Source organism: Artemia sp. Qi Xiang Cuo, chromosome 19, assembly GCF_049724085.1.
Source record: "Artemia sp. Qi Xiang Cuo chromosome 19, ASM4972408v1, whole genome shotgun sequence".
NCBI lineage: Eukaryota > Metazoa > Arthropoda > Branchiopoda > Anostraca > Artemiidae > Artemia > Artemia sp. Qi Xiang Cuo.
Window position 1 is genome coordinate 43,296,761 of NC_142812.1, and position 23,032 is coordinate 43,319,792.

At 37.3% G+C, this 23,032-nt stretch overlaps 2 protein-coding genes across 2 annotated transcripts in view; both read right to left on the reverse strand.

Moving 5' to 3' along the window:
- Arfip (ADP ribosylation factor interacting protein arfaptin) overlaps positions 1 to 12,917 on the reverse strand; it is a 58,959-nt gene extending 46,042 nt beyond the window's left edge. Inside the window, exons 1-2 of the mRNA XM_089105662.1 lie at positions 12,870 to 12,917; positions 3,656 to 3,726 (exon numbers count right to left, since the gene is read on the reverse strand). Of these exons, the coding sequence (XP_088961788.1) occupies positions 3,656 to 3,668 (13 nt within the window). The 5' untranslated portion in view covers positions 3,669 to 3,726; positions 12,870 to 12,917. The remainder of the gene's footprint in view (positions 1 to 3,655; positions 3,727 to 12,869) is intronic.
- Positions 12,918 to 17,299: 4,382 nt separating this feature from the next.
- LOC148940882 (uncharacterized) lies at positions 17,300 to 18,139 on the reverse strand. The gene has a single exon (XM_089105097.1). The coding sequence runs from the start codon at positions 18,137 to 18,139 to the stop codon at positions 17,300 to 17,302; it is 840 nt and encodes a 279-aa protein (XP_088961223.1).
- Between the last annotated feature and the right edge of the window lie 4,893 nt (positions 18,140 to 23,032).

Consider the following 23,032-nt stretch of genomic DNA (forward strand, 5'->3'; position numbering starts at 1 on the left):
TTTAAAGACATTTGAAGATATTTGAAGCTGAAGTTAGAGACAATTTGAAGTTTAATTCTGAGAACCCCATTGATCAGTACAAGATAAAGGATATTTAACAATATTTGAAGCTAAATGATATTTGAAGACATTTGAAGATATTTGTAGCTGAAGTCAAAGACAATTTGGAGTTTAATATTGCAAACCCCATTGGTTAATGCAAGATAAACGATATTTAACAATATTTGAAGCTAAACGATATTTGAAGATGTTTGAAGTTCAAGTTAAAGACAATATGTTAAAAGAATCACTATAGTTTGATGACAACCCATTCCAAATCCAAACTTCAATTACCCCGTGATTAACCTAGGAATCACCGCAAAGGCTAATCGACGCAAGCCATGAGCTAACAATTTTATAAAAGGCACAAATGAACAATTTTTCGCGAGAATACATTCTCTATGTGCCCCCAAAAAGCCTAAAAATGATATGCTGAGAAGAAAAACACCAATACCTGTAGTGGGAAGTATCATTTCCCAGTTGACTATTAGAAAAAAATTTGTCGTGTGAAGACAGTCAGGCTCAAACTGTTCCATGAAGAAACCATAACGTAAATGCTTCAAAATTTTTGCCAAGACAAAAAGAGCGAAGGACAATAACTTGCAACTGCAGGGTATATTGCACCAATGACTCAAAAGTGATTAATAGATCTGAATCTGCTTGCTTTACTTCCTAATAACTTTCACAACTCAAAAATCCCAATAGTGGAAGTGTTTTGATGTTAACAGCGAACTTGGAAAACCCAATAATTTTCGTTATAAATCATTCATGTATGTACCGCTAGATGTTCAGGTAGAATTAAGTGTAGTGTTATCATATTATCCCTTTAATATAGTGTAGATGGAATGTATTATGTCATATAGACAGCAAAATAAAAAAAAAAGCCTTGTAAAAATCGAAAAAAAAAAATCTTTAGTATAGTAGCTAGCCTAGAACCATGAATAATCTTAGTCCGGTAGATGAATTTTAGATAGGGATGTAGAATAAAAAAAAAAGTAATAGAGAAAATTTTTAGCACTCCTGATTAAGCCATAACATATATATAAAATAAATATGTAGAAGAAATAGTTAATAAATGGCGAACATTTTAAAAGCCCAAACGCGAGCAGTTACCAATGACGGGGCGTCACTAATTGATGGAAAGGGTGATATGTACCATGAGTAAAATGCGATGTATTTAAAATACCAAAATAAAGTTCCTTCTTTCTAAAGATAATTCTGACTCCTATAATTAAGCTAAATCTAGTTTCAAAAATAAAAAGTCCTTAATCAGCAAAGAAAATAAACTGCAGTCTTTGGATTTCGCTAAGACAGTGAGCAATAAGAAAGATGCTACGCACAATATTTCTAAGGAAGTTTAAACGATAAGAACCGTGTGAACGCCTAAATCATCAAAAATATTTAAGACTTATTATTGGACGAGGGTTCGCGTCCTTGGGCCACGCGAGCCAATGGCAAGCCAGTCCTTACAGCGCAGGACGAAAGAACTGCGTTTGGTAGTGGGGTAAAAGTGCTTTTTAAAAATGATTAGTAGATCAGAGTCGAGATCATTCAGACAAAATTCTTATTCTTCCATCGTTGTCACCGTTATTGTCATTTGATGTCACCCATTGCTGTGCATCTAAGTATGTAAGTTCAATAAATCTATTGGCCTTTTTATCTGTGTTTATTTCATTTTATATGTCTTCATCTCGTCTAATAGTATGTATTTAGTTCGCCTGTCTCCAAGGTAAACGCTCCCAAAGGAATCTGATCTCCAGATAGCTCGAGAAAAAAGGGACCACATTTACATGCCTACGCGTTCTAATTTCTCTCATCAATTGAGGGCGGCGCTAGCCTAGTTGACACCATCTTTAGCGCTATAAGTGGCGCTATCAGAGAAATTACAAGGTGTAAGATCATGACCCTTGGGCATAATATCGCCTTTGACGCGGTTAGTATTTAGTACCGCATTTAGTATAAGCAAAATAATTTTTTTATCGCTACAGACGGAGTAATCACTAAAGAAAACAAAAAAGGAAAAAAAAGAAGAAAAAGAAGGACACAAACACACATTGAAAATTAATCGTCATGCCATGGCTGTTTTGAGAGCGTCGTCGTCCTTCTCCATGAGGGACAGTCAGCAGCCAGGGCCTCTGCATCAGACAGCAAAATTCTAGCCTAGTCCATTTAATTTCCCGAGACTGTTCCTCTTGGACGTTTCCAGCCACTACTGATTGGTTCAAAGTCATAAAGAATCCAAGCCAGAGTATCAGCAGGCAGCCACAAAAGAAGTCTGAACCAGCAAAGTGTCTGCTGGGCAGCCTGGTGTGACAAGGACAACTGGGAAGGGATACTTCAAAGGCAGTCATTACTGACTAAGTCTGTCCATCAGATTCCCTCAATTCTCCAAAGCCACTTAGATTGAAGAGTGTCAAGATGGTGCTGGACAGCTGCAGTTGCAAGCCAAGTTTCAGCTCTGTACAACATGATCAAACAGACTGAGCCTCCAAGGATCTTCATTTTGGTGGCTTGTTTGATCATTGGCTTCTTCCAAACATGGGTCAGCCTACCAAAGATGGCAGAGGCCTTAGCTGCACAGGCAACAACTACATGGTCAAAGAATCTGATGATATGATATAACCAAGATACGTAAAACGTGGATACGTGGTCAAGCACTTTGATTTGGTTCCCAGTGAACAAGTAATTAGAATTGCCAGTGTCAGACTTAGGCTGCACTACCATGACTTTTGTCTTCTTCCAGTTAATAGATAGTCCAGTCCTGGCAGCCTCTTCCAGAAGCGTGTTTGGAGTCATGAGTAGCTGTGACTTGGAGTTGGCAACTAGTACTATGTCATCAGCAAAATCACAATCAGTGACAACTTTATTTCTGTGCTTGAGACCAAAGCTCAGCTTGTGGGTCATGCAAGTCATAACATGATCTTTAATGCAGTTGAATAGCTCAGGAGCAACTGAGCAACCTTGCCTGACTCCTGTTCTTACTGGAAAGAACGTTCTGCATCTACTGTTCAGTAAACTTTACTTTTAAAAGAATATGACTATAGATTTCAAGCAGTTATTACAGATTAAGATCCTATCCCTTAATTGACTTTAAAAGAAATAAATCAAGTATAACACAGTCAATTGCAAGCATAGATACACACATATTTGCATACAGGGAAATATACCCTCCCAGCCCCCAAATCTTATCTGAAAAACCATCTTACCCTGGTCAAATAGAAAAATGTTGGCACAAGAAAACTGCATTCTTTTAGTTTGACCTTCTCTTCAAGAAAAAATACTTTAATACCCCCAGCCCTCCCAGATCCATTTAAATGCCTCCAAAAGGAATATTTAAATATGATTTCAACCCCCGCCCCCTCCTTCCCACACACACAAAACAAACACGCATTTGCAATAAAAAAAAATCCTGTTATAAATCCTTGTAATTTTGGGTGTATGTACCCATGTCCTGACCCAATGCCACTGACAACACTTGACCTCAATACATAAATGCATCAGAAAGTATGAAACTTGGAGCCAGACTCATTGGACCTACTTAGACTAAATATTTAGTTCAACAACCTCCATACTGACTCCTACAAATGAATAGATTATATAAATAAAGTGTTCCTACCAGCAGTGTTCATAACTTCTTACAACAAGCAAGTTGAAAATCCTTTTGGGCAGGGATGTTCAAAGAATGCCCTACAAAAAAAAATAATGTCAATTATGACTCAATGATTTACCAAATTAAATCTTATTAATCAGAAAAAGATACAACTTTTAAGAGCTTTGCCTCTTGGGGGCACAGAGGGGAGAGGGCAAAACACAAAAAAGAGGAACTTCAGGGTTCAATTTTTCTTGGAAGAATTCTTTAGACCAATAAGAAGAGAAAACTCTCCTCCACTCCCCATATACAAGTACAGTGCATGGTATTAGCAAAAAAAAAAAAAAAACAGGAAAATTACTTTAAGCTGAAACTAATTCTTTCCCTTTTTTCTACTACCATCTACTCTTTGTTGGTATAACAGACATTAGGCTAATTTTGCTTGCAAAATCCTATGTGGTATACCCAAAATTTAACAAATTTGCCAGGTCAAAACTATATATTTAATATGTTTTTGCCAAGTTTACTTTTAAAGACTGCAAGAAATTCATAATTCTGCAGACCCAATTTACAGAAATTACCTGATCCCAACATAAAATCTCACAACAATAAAGTTCATAATATTCAGTTGTGATTTTCACATGGGGTTTTCCCTTCCCCCTCCCCTTGCTGCAAATACATGATTAGTAAAAAAATTGGCATATTTTGTTTTGATCAAACTCACTTGTAACAACGGCTTGAAATATATATGCTAAAAAACTACAGTACTCAAAAAATTAAGTGGCACCAGAGCCAAACAACAACCCCTCAAACATAGAAAATTCAATTTGCATCAATGAAAAAGATACTGAAGAGAAATTAAATATCATCATATTTGTGAAAATATAGTCATGTAAAATTGGCAATTGCAGTTTGGTTTGTTGCACTGCACTATAGAAATATTTTACAATATTTGCAACTGTTTTTGATTTGTATTGTACCATGAAAATGCCATTATATTTGTGGACATATAGCCATGTTGAATTTGCAATTGCAGTTTAATTTGAGCAATGTACAATGAAAATACCACCATATTTATGATAATATTGCCATGTAAAACTTTTTGACATAATTGAAACTTATTTTTTCTAAACCTTAATTGCAATTAGCTTACAAATTAAAGAATCCTTGTTGCTTTCAAAGCCACACTAAACTAAAATTAAAGCAAGATATTTGCATATTCTGCACATCAATTTTCATTGAATTGGGTGATGCTTGGTTTTGACCTTATTTGAAAATCATAATCATATAATGACTTCTGTACTAAGCTGCAAACCAACCATTGGTGGGGTATAACTAAAAAAAAATAACAAAAAAATCATCAACATTTTGCATGTTACCTATAGTAGGTATATATGTATTTACTAGAGAAGAGTGGGTTTGGGTTGCAATTCTAATGGTAGAGAGCATTATATTTGGAAAAGGCATTGAAAAGTAGATCAAACTGTACATTTATCTTTTAGCCTCAAAGCTTCTTAGCCTATCTCTTTGTCAAATTAACATAAAAACCTTAAATTTGTCTAAATTATAACCATTTTTTGTTATCTGAATTCTGTGTTAAGTTATCACTTTCAAGTAGCTTTAGAGCACAGTCACATAGAGCAGCAATTCCAAGTGATACCTGAGAGCTGGCACAACCTTAGATAGCTCAGTACTCAAATGACCTAGCCCTGTCTGGAGGTCTACCAAATACTTACTATAGTTGAAATTATATATTTTTTTTTTAACTAAGCTCTGTCAGACTAAACAAATACAACTGAGTTAGCAATTTAGAAGGTGAGGTACTGGTCTAATGCATGACAATTCCTAAGAGAAAAAAAAATATGAAATTCTAAAACTATTTTAAAACACTTATTTATATCATTCCAAAAGGTTGCTTTGCTTAAACATGCCCCCCCACACCCTGTGGAAGACACATATAGCCCAACTTACATATATCTTAATATTTTCAACATTGTGTGCTCTTTTCTTGTTTATTTGTACAACAAATGCTATAAAACTAACAGGAAGAAAAGCATAGCACTAATGAAAATATCAAGAGCATATCTACAAGGACCTAACAGAAAATATGCATAATTTCTATCAACAAGGTAATGTCAACTATTTTCTAGAACCCAGAAGGAGTTGCACTTTAAGACTTTTTAAAAGGTTGAGAAACTGTCATAAAATTCAATAATTTTAAGTCTAAACCATATTATAGATATAGGCTATATTTGTATATGGCTAGGGCATGTTCTTTGGATGAAGGATGACAGATTACCAAGGATTGCCCTTTTTGGCCAACCATCTAGGGCCAAACAAAAAGAAGGTCATTCCCAGTTGGTGTAGGAGGATGCCATAAGGAAAGATTTAAGGAAAATATGAACTTCCTGGGAGTATATAAAGAAAGAGCCTTTGAACAGATTCGGTTGGAGAAGTGTGTGTAGCTGTGTTGGACACAGGCAGATTGGTGCAGTAGTGAATTTTTAGTAGTAAATGGCACAGAAGCAGTAGTATATTTTTATAGAAATATTTAGACCACTGAGGGAAAAATTAGCCAAAAAGCATTCAGGAAAACTCTATTGGGGATCTTCTTCCATCCTGAGAATGCCCCAGTACATTTTCCACACATTACAGAATACATTTTGAGTAAACTTTGGTGGTAATTACTGTGACATCTATCAAAAAATCTTTTCCCATCTAACTTTTTTTAACTCCTCCAAACTCAAACACATGAAAGGCACTCATTTTAATAGCATTGATGAACTGAAACATGGCTTGTAAAATTTTTTTACAGATTTATTCAAAGAGAGACTACAAGGATGGATAAGGATGGATCTTTAGAGGTACATCAACCTTGACAAAGAATAGGTTGAAAAGATGCTATACAAATTTACTTATAATAGAAAGTTAATAAAAACAAATGTTGTGTATTTTTTAATAGACCTTGATGTTTAGGCTATGTTTCTCCATTAGCAGGGGGGGGGGTGTGTGAAGTAAATCAACCTTTAGAAACCACATAAGTAAGTAATTTATGATATTTCAAAGTAGTTTTCAGAATTTTACAGGGCTGCTTTTAGACATGGTGATGCACTAGAGTAATGCCAAAGGTGGATTTTACAGTGCAGTTAAAATAGTTAGCATTGCATATGGATGTAATGATCAACCTTAAATTACCTTCTGCAGCTAGGAGCAATCTATGGATTTCTCCTTGTAGAGCTCCAGAATGATGACTAGTTGTATGCAAGGTTCACTGGTGACCAGGAAAAATGCTCAAGCTAAAACTTTTTCAACTACTTTTAACATCTTCACTGTACCCACCATCTTTAGAAATCATACTACCTAGGTAAGTAAAGCTTTCCATTTGATTGATCTTTTTGTTACCTTAGTGACTGAGTCATCTTAACATTAATTTTCGAACCTATTAGAGCACCCTGAACTCATAAAACCTCTAAAAGTTCATTCATTCTGCTCAAACTTTTATCTAGGATGCCAAAATCATCAGCATAATCTAAGTCCAGGAAAGTTTTACTTCAACATTTAATTCCATGTTCTCCTATTCCCTATGCTGTGCTAATGGTAAAATGTAATTTTAAAAAAAAATTTGCAGGAATGAACCACTCAAAGCCTGAAACCACTCAGAGAAGGCATCATGGCAAAACAAAAAGCACACCATTGTTGAAAGCCCAAAACCAGAAACTTACGGCCAATAAAACATCAAAGGGAGTTGTCAAAGGCCTCCTTTAAAAGCCAGTCTTATGTCTAATTAATTTTAAACTGATTTTTTAATTCCATAACATAGTCTAAAACTAAAGACAAGGTAACAAGTGACCTTTTGGGGCCCCATTAAGGACTCAAAATGGAATTTACCCTGGAAGCATTATTAAATCTGGGGATATTATTATTAGATTATTAAATCTAAGTTATATGAATATGTATATGTTTACTGCTGGGAGGGCAATTTAAGGTAGACTAACCTAAGATGCATAATTTAAGATAAGACCAAGAACAGATCAGACCCAGAACAGATCAGACCAAGAACAGATCAAATAAGACTGAGAACAGATCAGATAAGATCATGAACATATCAGATTGGACCAAGAACAGATCAGACCAAGAACAGATCAGATAAGACTGAGAACAGATCACACCAAGAACTGATCAGATAAGACCAATAACAGATCAGACCCAGAACAGATCAGACCAAGAACAGATCAGATAAGACCAAGAACAGATCAGACAAGACCAAGAACATATCCAATTGGACCAAGAACAGATCAGACCTAGAATGGATCAGATAAGACTGAGAACAGATCAGATAAGACTGAGAACAGATCAGATAAGACCAAGAACAGATCAGACTCAGAACAGATCAGACCCAGAACAGATTAGATCAGACCAAGAACAGATCAGATAAGGCTGAGAACAGATCTGATAAGACCAAGAATATATCAGACCAAGAACATATCAGACCCAGAAAAGATCAGATCAGACCAAGAACAGATCAAATAAGACAGAGAACAGATCAGATAAGATCAAGAACATATCAGATTGGACCAAGAACAGATCAGACCAAGAATGGATCAGATAAGACTGAGAACAGATCATATCAGACCAAAGAATGGAGTAAAGTGATGCAAGAACATATCAGATTGGACCAAGAACAGATCAGACCAAGAATGGATCAGATAAGACTGAGAACAGATCATATCAGACCAAAGAATGGAGTAAAGTGATGCAGTCTCTTTTTAGCAAAGTTAGAAGGGTAAACTTCTAGTGCAGAGGCTTCTTGCTATCATGGAAAGTTGGCCAACTGATTTAGGTGAATGAAACTCTTAGGAATGGGTAGATATTTAATATTTCACATAAATGGCCTACAAATAAACTGAACATACCATACAATATCTTTTCCACGCTCTTTCAAAATATAACAATTGTTTTTAGTACAAATTCAATTTTAAGCTGTTTACAGACTCTCAAACATGATACCTTTTTCTCTCATTTTAGGTATGGCTTATATACCTCTATTAATACCACTCTTATTAAACCCACTTTACCTATAAATTGAATCAAGAGACAAATTTGAGAATCAATAAAAACATGAGAAATCATAGGCAGCATGATAGCACTGCCTAAGTAAAAAACAATGTGGGCACAATGTTTTTTTTCCTCCATACCCGGGCACTTAATATCAAATGAGTTGTTATAGAAACTTCGAAAAGGGTTCATTTGATTGGAAATTGGTGTGGCTAGTGCCCTTTTTAATAGTCAAAAGTGATTGGAGGGCAAGTAGCCCCCCCCCCCATGCCCATCATTCCCCCCAACACCTCCAATCAAAATTTTAAGATAGCCATTTTGTTCAGCATAGTTGATTTCCAGATAGAAAAAAATGTTTTTGAGGTGGACACTCCCCCACAACCCTCAGGGCAAGGGTTTTAAGTTATGCCCTGAGGGCAAATAAGAATGATGTTGGCACAATGTATCATTTATTATATTTTTTCCTTTAGAGCAGGGCACTTCATATCAAAGAAGTTGTCGTAGAGACTTTGAAAAGGGCTCATTCAATTGAAAATTGGAGTAGCTTGTGTCCTTTTTAATAGTTGAAAGTGATTGGAAGGCAACTAACACCCCTTCCATGCCCACCAGTTCCCGAAACACATCCAATCAAAATTTTTAGATAGCCATTTTGTTCAGCATAGTTGATTTCCAAATAGAAATTTTGTTTCTGAGGAGGACATTCCCCCACAGCCTTCAGGGCAAGGGCTGTAAGTGATGCCCTGGGGGTGCATAAGGTTTTTATAGAAGACATTATTGTAGAAACTTCAAAAAAGGCTCATATGATTGGAAATTCAAAGAGCTAGTGCCCTTTTTAATAGTCAAAAGTGATTGGAGGGCAACTAGCACCCCCCCCCCCGCCCATCATTCCCCCAAACAAATCCAATCAAAATTTTGAAATAGCCATTTTATTCAACGTAGTTTTAAGTTCTGGAAATTAGATATTTGAGGATGACAAACCCCCCCCAACAGCTCTCAAACTAAGGGTTGTATGTTTTATCCTGGGGGCATATAAGCTTTTTATGGAATGCATTGTCGTAGAAACTTCAAAAAGGGCTCATTCGAATGGAAATTGAAATGGCTAGGGCCCTATTTAATAGTCAAAAGTAATTGGAAGGCAACTAATGCCCCTTCCATGCCCACCATTTCCCCAAACAAATCCAATCAAAATTTTGAGATAGCCATTTTGTTCCATGCAGTTTAAAGTTCAGGAAATTATACATTTGAGCAGGACACTCCCCCCACAGTTTTCAAGCAAGGGTTATAAATTATGCCCTGGGGGGATATGTTTTTATTGAAATTTTTGTCATAGAAACTTCAAAAAGGTCTCATTCAATTATAAATTCAAAGATCTAGTGTCCTTTTTAATTGTTGAAAGTGATTTGAGGGCAACTAATCCCCCTCTCATGTCCAGCTTTTCCCAAAACACATCCAATCAAAATTTTTAGATGGCCATTTTATTCAGCGTAGTTGATTTTCAGATAGAAATTATGTTTTTGAGGAAGGCACTCCCCCATAGCCCTTAGGGCAAGAGTTGTAAGTTATCCCCTCGGGGCATATAAGGTTTTTATAGAATGTGTTGTTGTAGAAACTTCAAAAAGGGCTCATTTGATTGGAAATTGAAATGACTAGTGCCCTTTTTAATAGTTAAAAGTGATGGGAAGACAACTAACACCCCTTCCATGCCCACCATTTCCCCAAACATATCCTAACAAAATTATGAGATAGCCATTTTATTCCATGCAGTTTAAAGTTCAGGAAATTATAGCTTTGAGCAGAACACTCCCCCCACAGACTTCAAAGCAAGGGTTATAAGTTATGCCCTGGGAGCATATAAAGTTTTTATTGAAATCTTTGTTCTAGAAACTTGAAAAAGGGACTCATTTGATTGGAAATTCAAAGGGCTAGTGCCCTTTCTAAAAGTGATTATAGGGCAACTAGCCCCCCTCTCATGCCCATCTTTTCCCCAAACACAACCAATCAAAATTTTTAGAAAGCCATTTTGTTTCACACAGTTTAAAGTTCAGGAAATTATACCTTTGAGCATGATATTCCCCCCACAGTCTTCAGGGCAAGGGTTATAAGTTATACCCTGGGGGCATATAAGTTTTTATTGAAATCTTTGTCATAGAAACTTGAAAAAGAGATCTTTTGATTGCAAATTCAAAGTGCCCTTTTTAAGAGTCCAAAGTGATTTGAGGGCAACTAACCCCCCTCTCACACCTACCTTTTCCCCAAACACATACAGTACACATTTTGAGATCACAAATTTGTTCAAAGAAATTAAAAGTCCTGAAAATTAGGTCCTTAAATAGTCAGATCCCTACCCCCACAACCCTCAGAATCAGGGTGGGAATCTATGCCTTATCAAACGATAAGATTTTCAAATCAAGCGATGTTTTATAAAAATCAAAAAGGGCTCATTCAATGTCCACTGTCAGTTTAACATACATATACTGATATTTAGTAATCAAAATGTTAATATTATTTGATTTATTAAAGTTATAAAAGTAAGAACATTTATATTTTTTCAATAAAGTACAATTATTTTCTGGCCTTGGGAAGGCATAGGAGTTTTGACCACAACTTATGTTAATTTCTGCTCATTTTGAGTTTGACTTGGTTATTTATTGTAATTTCTGTTCATTTTGGGTTTCATTTAATTATCATTGCTGATTTGTGGTAGTTTCATGCTTTGTAGATTATTTTATTTTATTTCTGCTCATTTTTTGTTTAATGCAGTTCTTTACTTTTCTTTGAAAAAATTATTTTGGGGAAAAAATTTTTTTAATTAATATATAATATAGGCAATATATTTGTGTAAGGTTAGAAAGGTTAGGTTAAAATTGAATTTGAGCCAAAAACAATTATTATATTTGGAAAGAGCATAGAAAAGGTATGGAGTGATATGTTCATTTTATTTGTAGGTCATTTAAATGAATTATTTAATATTTACCCAGGAATGAATCCAATGCCAAAATGTAACCTGAAAAGCTAGCCTATTGCCAATCTATTATCTCTACCCTTTTCTTATTTCTAGGGATTAGAAGATTGCATAAAAGAAATGTCTATTAGCCTAAGCTGTGTGACTGAATTGTGACAAAAAACATTTTGGTAAAAATCTAGTTTAGCTACTTTTTGCTATCTTGAAAAGGGGTTAGGATAGGAAAACAAAATCTTCAGTAATGAATTCAGGGACAAAAACATACTCTAGGAAGGTATTGCCAAGCATTCATGTTGCACCTATTGAAATTTTGACAAACCAACATTTTACATTAATTTTCAGTTATCTGTTTCTTTTTCTCTGGTTTTAGTTCAGAAAATGCAACTCCTGATATTTGAGTAGAATTTTAAGCCATATCAGTGGGTTGTTTCAGAATGCAGGAAATGCATTTGTGGATCTTTGAAACCTCATGAATTGGGATTAAGTAAATTTGTGAAGCTGAAAACAGTTTTATTGTACTTCATTTAAGCAGAAGATCTAGGTTTTGCAAGGTTTCATTTCTATAACTCACATATTTTTAAAGGTCATCAAAGGTCAGGACCCTCTAGATGGAGACAGGGTGGAGGTGGATACTTCAAAATATCTTCCCAGGACATACTTTAGCCTGTAGACCCATCCCTGAAAGTTTCATTTTCTTAACCTAACCCCTTTCCAAGATAGTCAAAAGTAGCTAAAGTAGAATTTTACCAAAAAAGACATCAAATTGTGTAGGCCTATGCACTTTATTCCTAACTCAATAATGATTTGGTAAAATGGTTCTGTCTGTAGAGGTAAATTTGAACTTTACACCACACCACCCCCAATGTGTAAATATATAGCCTACCCTAAATTGGTATATATATAAGGTTAGGGGTAAAGTTCATTTCCAATGAAAATGCATGTTAAATTTGGGTTCAGGATGCATTTCTGACTATAAGGGTAAGTTTATTTCCTAGCTACGTGAATAGTCCGTTAACATGAACCTTACCTGCTTATTTTATGGAGGTAATATGCCTTTGTGGGCTGAGCCTTGACTCAGTTTGGCAAGTCACTAGGCCTACTCATTCTGAGAGAACAACACCCATGTGTAGAATTGGGCCTATCTGTGATGCTAGGCTATAAAATTATAGAAAATATTATGTGAAAATTGGATGCTTTCTTTTTATTTCAGTGTCAATTCCATACCTCATAAAGCTATCCTAGCTTTTCATTTTCTGTTACTGCTTCTCAAAATAAGCGACTGTCCCAGTGTTGCCAGATCGTGAACAAAAAAGTAAGCCGCAGCCTTTGAAAAACAAGCCAAAAATAATCCAGACAATTTTTTTCCCAGAATCTAACTTTACTTTTAAAGGTGTCCAAGTTTTGACGGCCGTTTTATAGAAATACTTACCACTATTCAGGTCCTTTGATCCTACTGGCATTATCCACCTTTCAATTCGTTCCCTGGCTTGAGGAAGTTCAGTTCCAGTGTAGAGATTATTTTGAGGCTGCATTTAGTAGAATTGCAATAAACCGCTACCCCATGTGGAACTCTAGAGACTTTACAGAAATTCCCGCGCGCTATGTTCAGAAAATGCTCGACCGTGCTGACTTTCCTGTCCAACAGTTCGGGGAAAATTATTAACGAGGACGCCCACCGGCTCGATTTCTCCTGTGTTAGTTCGAGCACTGTCCGTGTGTGCGCCGCAATTTCTTTATCCCATAATTTCACTGAGTCGGACCTCCGATTATTACAATGATACTCTACGACCCAAGGCGTGTTAATGTCAATCTTTCGATTCAGTCAGTGGATATTTTTGGCGCAATAGAATTATTGCCAGAACAAATTCTTAAATTTATGTCCCAGCCCTTATTAATTGGTTAGACAAAATGATGCATTAGTTTATAACGACCGTAATCCACTGACAAAAACAAAAAAGATCATTAGATCATTGGTTTATTATCACATAGATACACAAACAAAATCAGATCATTGGGATATTATCACATATAGATTCATAAAATTATAGAAATCACTTTGTGTAAAGTCAAAGCTTTGGGATAAAATCCTTTTCCTAATGCTAAATGCGATGCTAAAACGCCCTTAAAGGGCTACGAAAAATACACAAGGAACACAATCGTACTTTTGTCTTTATCACAAGTCCATTCCAGGGTCATAATTGGCTATCTCGAACCAAATTACGTCCCTGGGACCAAGAACAAATAAGACTGAGTAGAACCACCGTCTTTGGTCCATGCACCGACTCTTGGATAACCCGTAAAATCTGAGCGGAGGTGGAGCCAATTTGAGAACTGGCTGAGCACTGAGTTGACGGCCGTCTACTTTCCCTCTTCGCCACCGCGCATTTGCGAGGAAAAGACCGTAGCAGGCCTCCAGGCGTGTATGATTAGTGTAATCAATCACTTTCATTTGTTCTCACTCAATTTTTCTTCTCCAGGGCTGTACTGCGATGAGCTAGTTGTAGAGGTAACGAATTGTAATGTTCCACGCCAGCTCCACATCCACTCAAATTTGCCGGATATCAACCGTATTTTATTCGACTCCGCAAGGCTGTAGTATCGATATAGGGAGACGAAGGCTCCTAGTCTTCATTTGTTCTTGCTAGGACGGATCTCCAGTTTCCTGTTTGATGAGCCACATTTTAGCGAAGTCCGAACATTCCACCACTTTAAACATGGATGGGAAGTATCGTGGGCCAGATTGGGACTGACACGCGTTATAAATTTCGATACTTTTACGTAAGACAAAATAAGAATTGAATTTTGTTGCTGTGCTGCGAGAGCCAACTCACTCATCGATTTCAGAAGTTTACAACTTATCATAATTATATTGACCTTTAGCGCAATATGGCTGTCCGAACTCTGGCTGCCAGTCGTTGAGTGAGTGCGTACCTTTTAAGGCGCTTTATGACGGGAAAACTTAAAAATTGTGGCAGTTTGGAAAAAAATGCTCCAGGATGGAATTTTCGGTAATTAAGAATATCCGTCTTTCATAGCCCTTTAAGATTGACCAAATGCCTCTAAGATGTCACTGAGTTCATCTTCTTCGCGGTAAGCGTCAGGCGCATCAGCTCTGCCACATCGTCCACTGTCAGAAGCATTTTCAGCTCCATTTTTCGAATATATGGAACTGTTGAATGAAGTCATTTTGGCCGATGGTACGAATGACGAACAGCAGTGGCCACTGACAGACATCCACAGTCGAAAAATCAAAATTGCGTTTAGCATTGGTAAAAGCATTCTATTCCGAAGCTTTGACTTTACACAGTTCATCATAGAAAACGCTCTCTCAACGACTGCGTTGCTGATACGCAAACTCAGCAACGACAATGCCCACTTTGCCAAATTCTGAAAGACTGGCTCTCCAATAGGGATGCATATTTGAAGTTTTGTTCATTTCTATCTTGCATTTAATGGACAAAAATTGTGTATGATCCTTCATTTATCTTTTCTGGAGGAATATTTTTTATCATTTTTAGAATTTGTAATTAATTTTTCCAACTAGTTGACTAATAACTTCTCCCCAGCAGAGCTTAATTTTTCGCAGGGGTTTGTACAGAGATACAAACCACAAAAAATAGCTAGAGTGTACATGACGACAGCATGACGACTCCTGGACGACTCACATGAACTAAACAGCTAAACAGGATCTGTAGATGTTACAGACATGTCTGTTATGAGGTTGATTCCTGGCGTTATTCTATACTAACAAGTAACAGCTAATATACTGTACCTTCAGCTGTAGTTCAACCCCATGACTTAATGGCTAATGCTTTTTATGCTGTTGTTACGAAGCCACGTGTCTCTTAGGATTTGAAAACTTCACCATACTGCCACGGTTAGATTCGTATTTTGACCATAGAGTCAATACGTGATTTTGACCTTTCGTGAGCATTCGTTCGTTCGTTCGTTCGAGAATCGGATGAATTGCCAAAAAAAAATAAATTCTTCCCGAAAAAGTAAATGACGCCAAGAAATAAGCCAGCTCAAAATAAAAATAGCCAAGTTTTAAGCCACAAACCAGTTCCAAACATTTTCACGCCAGTCGCCAACAAAATAAGCCAGTTTGGCGTAAAATAAGCCAATCTGGCAACACTGGACTGTCCCTACACTTCTGGGTCGTCATCAGCATTGCCAACCCTTCAAAACAAAATATACCCCAAATGTTACGAAAAATGTACCAAAGACAAAAAAATTGTACCATATCCCAATTTTTTTGGCGTGTTACGCTTCGCGTAACATGCGGATCGTCAGTGACTTATGGGAAACCGGCCCACGTTCGCCACTTTCCTGGTTATTTATTTTTTGTAAACACAGTTTTCGAGTTTAAATAATTCTGAAAGTTGCCACGTATATATTCATGTTCGGGGTATCTCTAAAAAAATCCCTGACGACCAATGTTTCTGGATGTGGCAGGAAAATGGGTTACACTGATATAGTCCGAAAGTGGCAAACCAGGGCCATCCCGGTTCACATTCGCCACCGTCTTGGCCCACGTTCGCCACCGTCTTAACTCAAGTCAAGAAAAGCTCTTACTTCTATAGAATTAATCCTAGGATTTGTTTTTTATCCGATTTTTAATTGTCTTTCAGAATTCAGATACAAAAATTTATAAGGCTTGGTACAGTGGCCTACTCAAAGACCCACCTTCTATAAATCAAATATTAGCTAAGTTTACTGCTGAAGGCAATCTCATTAGATGGAACCCTACTACCAATTAACGCATCTTATATCTTGAAAGGTCAACACCAAACCTTAGCCTTTCGGCAAGTCTTGAAGTCCCGCCCGAGACTGAGTGACTACCTAATCTTGTTACAACCTCGGACTTTAAGAAGCATGATTCTTCTTCGGTAAGCACAAACTTGTTTGTTTCTACACACTTCAAGAATTGAACATCAAGTTCAACTTGATATTCCCTCAAAACTTTCGCAACAAAGAAGCACTTAGCACTCTTTTTACCTGCAAGTCCAACTAAAACATAGTCACCGACTTTTATTGGTTTGTTTCCCACATCTTCCTCATCTTCTTCTAGCTCAAGGCTGTCCCCACTCTCACTGCCAAGCTCCATCTCAAAACGATCAGACTCGCTTTCACCATTGAGGAACAATTACTTGCTTGCTTCTTGCAATTTAGCTTTCTTTCCGCTCTTCTTTTCCTGTTTTTTTTTGTTATTTCTTGCTCTTTTTTGCAGCTTTCAGCTCCTCTTCCTGGCGGATTCTTTCCTTCACTGGGGTATCTGTCAAAATTTCGGTAGTCCTTTTTTTCACTACACGTCTGATTTGTTTTCTCGGAGAACCTTTCAGAAGTGGAGATACATCAACTAGTTCAGAGAAGCTTTTTTCAGCTTGTCCATGTAAAGGGAGTCCTGAGAAAGATTGGGTATCGTTCTCATGGTTCGTGGGCTGATTAGCCGCATCATCGTCAGCAGAACAAGCAGTGCGTGAGGGAGGTTCCATGTCACCGTGGTTAGACGTAGATGGTCGATCAGAGACATAAGAACTGAGGAACTCGTGATCTTTGAAAATCTGGGAATTGTAAGGGAAAATGCTGGTGCAGCGAAAACCGTTGATTATGTTTACTGCGGTCAGTGCTTTGGGATACGCTTTTCCACAAAGCTAAGAGACATGATACATTGAGGAATTCTTGCATTTATGCTCTGTCATAAAAGTAGCAGATTCCCTGTTGTAGAAAGCTTTCAAATGAAACATAACTGACCTGTCCAGTGGTTGCAGCTTATGCGTTGTATGAGGTGGAACGGTGAGGATGACAACTCCGTTTTCTTTGGCTAAGTCAAGCACTTCACTACTGTAACGACTAATGTGATTGTCAAGTATTAGAAGCACAGGATTAGCCTTACTTGGTCTTGTATGACTGATAAAATGGTTCATCCAAACAATAAATAACTTATTACACATCCAACCAGAAGCCGTTTCTGACCCGTGAGCAATGGTGCCTGGTGGTGCTCCTTTCAGTAAGATTTCGGGGCAATTCTTGCGAGGAAAAATGAGCATAGGAGGGACACTATTACCCATGGCACTAACGCAAACACACCTAGTAATATTTTGCCCTCTTTCTGCTGACGTTACCTTCCCAACCTGTTTTTGTCCTTTTTCTGAAACAATTTTCCCTGGCTTTTGGACTGTTGATAGTCCGGTTTCGTCTACATTCCAAATATTTTGCGCGGTAAATTTGTAGCGCTCGTACACATCACCGAAATTTTTAAAAAATCTCCCAACTATCACACGATTGAAAGTAGTTACACGGCCAAGACTGGTTGCTTCAGGCACTCTTATAGTAAGATTTGGGTGTCTTGCCATAAAACCACGGTACCTATCTTCACCTGCAGCATTTTGATTGTCACTGCTTGTCCATGAATTTGGGATGGTAAGTCCTTTGGCAAGAGAATACCTGAAAGTAAACTGACGAACTTCAAGCGGTGTTAAACCATAATGCATATGGCACACAACTTGCAAGTATTTAGCAAGAGCATTTTCTATTTCTTCTGTAAAGATCTGTCTTGTAGCATGAAGTGGTGAGAAAAATGAGAGAGGTAGAAGTTCAATATCCACATCCTGTTTCTCAGCCTTGGTGACGTATCCCCTCAGAGTTGTCCGTAGTATTACATATTTTTCTTACAGCCATTTTCTTGTTCTGTTTCTTTGCAATAACTTCGATTACAGTAGCTCGGAGCAGCTTAGGGTCCACACCCCCCTTCTTCCTTTCTTCTGCTGGAATGGTTTTTCGCACCATTATGCCCTAAAACAAGTTAGAATATGGTAAGCCACAGAATTTTTTTAGTTTTGTTTTTAATAGCCGTTGGCAAGTAGGAAATTTCATTGAGAGAGTTCAGCTTATATATGGGTTTTACCTCATTTGATTACTCGTGGATGATAATTCGATTTGTTGAACAATGTGGAGTATGTTCTTTCAGGTATTTTGATTAAGAAATAAAATAAAATTTAAAAAAAAAGTTGATTTTTTTTTTTAAATCCATCTTGAGACATAAAATTTTAAAGCGTTGAGGGGTTGACAACTGTGGTATTAAATCGATGGTATAGAAACCAAACTAAACTGTGGCCCCCTCCACAGTTTTCTCTCTACCAACCATAGTAGAGATCTACCTCTTGACACTTCATGTTGCCCTAGTAACGTAAACATAGCTGAGGCTACAATAGAAAAGTTTATATTACAGACAGCGCAATGGCACTGCCTAAGTAAAGAACGTGGGAACAGTATATTTTTTTATCTTCTGACCAAGGCAGTTCCCGTGGAATGAGTTGAACAGAATTTTTGCTTTACTGAAAAATTATAAATTATATGTTTTCACTTTTTTAACTTTAATAAATCAAAAATTATTAAGACTTAAAGTAAATTCAGCATATGTATATTAAACTGACAATGTACGTTCATTTGGTCCATACCCCATTTTTCTGCTGGAAGGATTTTTCGCGCCATTATACCCTAAAATAAGTTAGAATATTGTTGGCCAGAGAAGTTCTTTATTTTAAGTTTTTTCATCAAGCTATTTTTTTGGGCCAAGCAAGGTTTGATCCAACCATATTGAATCTCCCAGGCTAAAGAAAATGGGATTGCCGTTCCTTTATCGAGTGTATCTGACAAAATATTAAGTAAATATCGATGATGTTGCAAAAATTTAGCTTTCCAGATTTGCCAGGCCCAGGATCGCCAGTCCTAGAGTGGTGAACCTGAGCTGGTTTTTTCTGGCCAACGTGGGCTTTTTACCTCTTTGGAGAAAAATCAGCACTTTTCAGTTGTTATCGTAGATGGCGATAAATATCTATCATTAATAGTTTACTTAGTCTCAGACGTTTCTATCGAGACAAAAAGTACTCTCTTACCTTTACGTTAGAGACCGACTTTTTCATTTTCCCTTAACACAAAAATTTACTTTTCAAGCTCTAGAAATCAACTTACCTTACAAAATCTGCAAAATAGGGTTCAACTCAAAGTTAGATACACCAAAACTTTCACTACTAGATGGCAACTTAAAAGCTTGTTTACGGGAATTTTTCAATAGATGGCTCCCTAGTTAAAGGCAAATGACGAACCTGGGCTGTGGCAAAACTGGGCCGGTCTCCCCTACAGTACTATCTATGAAAATTTTGTATAAGACATTTACATTCACTTTCTTTCTCCATTCTTTCGTTTTTCTTTCTCTTCTAATGCAGAACATGTGCTCCTGACAGTGCTTAAAGAAAATGTTCGGAGTAACATATATTACTGCAGTAGCATTTTACTATAGGCCAAAAAAAAGTCATTGTTTTTGGCCATTTACGACCGTTTATAGCACCACCCTGAAATTGGTCCCAAATGACGATTTTAATACAAAACAGGGGCTAAAATCGAGTTTTAACATTGTAATCTTACAGAATATTGCCCAAAAGCAGTTGTTGGCAGTTTATTCTGTTTAAATTTACAGCTGAAAAGACCCGAGTTTATTCATTAACGAGTGTTGGCCTCAGGCGGCTTGGTGCTGCGGTGAGTTGTTAGTAGTAGTAGTAATAGTAGGAGTGTTGTAAGTGTTGCTGACGGAAGGATTTTGACTGTATATATTTGTTGTTCATTTTAGTTTATCATTACTTTAGGCATTTTTAATACCCTTTACCTTAGCTGCTCAGATTGGTCTTGACACAAAATCATAGACACACTAAAACTAACACACACACACAAAAAAACTTACACACACACTCAAAAAATTACATTCACACAAAAACTTACATGCACACAAAAACTAACTCACACAAAAACTAGCACACTCGCAAAAAAAATTACACACACACACAAACACTTACACACACACACACGAAAAATTACGCACACACACGAAAACTTACACACACACACACCAAAACTTACACACACACAAAAACTTACACACACTTACCATATCACAGTTACATTGTCTTAATTTTTCAAATTTCATTTTGAATTTCTGTCGTGAAATGCAAGAGTTGGAATATTTCAGTAGTGACTTGTTGTGCTTTACCTTCTCACAGTTACATTCTCTTGATTTTTCGAAGTTCATTTTGAATTTCTGTCATGAAATGCAAGAGTTGGAAAATTGGGGTCTTAGTCCACCAACCCGAATGGTGGAAATACACTAGCTCAGTATTGGGGTCCCAGTCCACCAGCCTGAACGGTGGAAATTCACTAGCTCAGAATTGGAGTCTTAGTCCACCAGCCTTTTTGGTGGAAATCCACTAGCTCAATTTTGGGGTCTCAGTCCACCATTCTGTTTGTTGGAAATTAACTGTTTTTGTTAGTTTTGTTTAACATATCATGAGCGCTCTTTATAAGTTAACCTAACCTTTTCCGGTGAGTATGGTTAGGTTAGGCTATATTAAGTTAGGTTAGGTTAAGTTAGGTTAGGTAAGCCCATGTACGCTTCACTTAGGTTAGCTTAGGTTAGGTGAGAGACAGGCAAAAAGTTAGGTGTATGATTAGGTTAGGTTAGGTTAGATTAAGTTAGGATAGGTTAAGTTAGGTTAGGCTAGGTTAGCCTACGTACGGGCGCGTACAATTTGTGACAGTTTGTGACAGTAATTACTGTCACAAGTGTGTGTGTGTACGGGTGTGTGTGTGTGTGTGTGTGTGTGTGTGTGTGTGTGTGTGTGTGTGTGTGTGTGTGTGTGTGTGTGTGTGTGTGTGTGTGTGTGTGTGTGTGTGTGTGTGTGTGTGTGTGTGTGTGTGTGTGTGTGTGTGTGTGTGTGTGTGTGTGTGTGTGTGTGTGTGTGTGTGTGTGTGTGTGTGTGTGTGTGTGTGTGTGTGTGTGTGTGTGTGTGTGTGTGTGTGTGTGTGTGTGTGTGTGTGTGTGTGTGTGTGTGTGTGTGTGTGTGTGTGTGTGTGTGTGTGTGTGTGTGTGTGTGTGTGTGTGTGTGTGTGTGTGTGTGTGTGTGTGTGTGTGTGTGTGTGTGTGTGTGTGTGTGTGTGTGTGTGTGTGTGTGTGTGTGTGTGTGTGTGTGTGTGTGTGTGTGTGTGTGTGTGTGTGTGTGTGTGTGTGTGTGTGTGTGTGTGTGTGTGTGTGTGTGTGTGATCGATGTGCTAGTGTGTGTAGACTGCTGTGTGTGTGTGTGTGTGTGTGTGTGTGTAGTGTGTGTGTGTGTGTGTGTGTGTAGTGTGTGTGTAGATGTGTGTGTGTGTGTGAAGATAGAGGTCTTATTGCGTATCAGATACCGGAGTTATACTTCGATTCTGAATTTTCTTCGAAAGAATTCAAAAAGAAGTTCCACTTTGATTCTGAGTTTTCTCAAAGAAGTGAAGAAAAGTTCAAGTTCTCTTCTGAATTTCACCATAGAAGAGAAAAATGTTAAGGTTCGATTCTGAGCTTTTTCCAAAGAAAAGAAAAATTTTAAACTTTGATTCTGACTTTTTTCCTAAGAAGAGATTCAGCACAGTTACACTTCAGTTCCGAGTTCCTGCAAAGAATAAAAGATTGTACTTAAGTTTTGAATTTTCTCAAAAAAGAGAAAAAGTTACACTTCGATTCTGAATTATCTCAAAGAAGAGAAAAATGCCAAGTTTTGTTCTGGATTTTTACGTAGAAGAGAAAAAAAAGCTAGACTCCCATTCTGAATTTTTTCCAGAGAAGAGAAAAAGTTCTACTTTAATTCTGAATCTCCTCAATGAAGAGAAAAAAGTTAAAGTTCGATTACAAATTTCTCAGAAGAATAGAACAAGTTCCATTCGAGTTCTGAATTTTCTCAAAGAAGAGAGAAAATTTCAAGTTCTGTTCTTAACTTTTCCATAGAAAAGAAAAAAAGTCACTTCTGTTTTGAATTTTTTTCAAAGAAGATAAAAACATATACTCCGGTTCTGAGATGCAATAGGGCCTCTTGTTGACAACCACAAGTCTACAACAATTATAAGTCTCCATACAAACTATTACAACGACCATGCTGCAATAGTAGTCTATAGAACTAGTACATCGATCACACACACACACACACACACACACACACACACACACACACACACACACACACACACACACACACACACACACACACACACACACACACACACACACACACACACACACACACACACACACACACACACACACACACACACACACACACACACACACACACACACACACACACACACACACACACACACACACACACACACACACACACACACACACACACACACACACACACACACACACACACACACACACACACACACACACACACACACACACACACACACACACACACACACACACACACACACACACACACACACACACACACACACACACACACACACACACACACACACACACACACACACACACACACACACACACACACACACACACA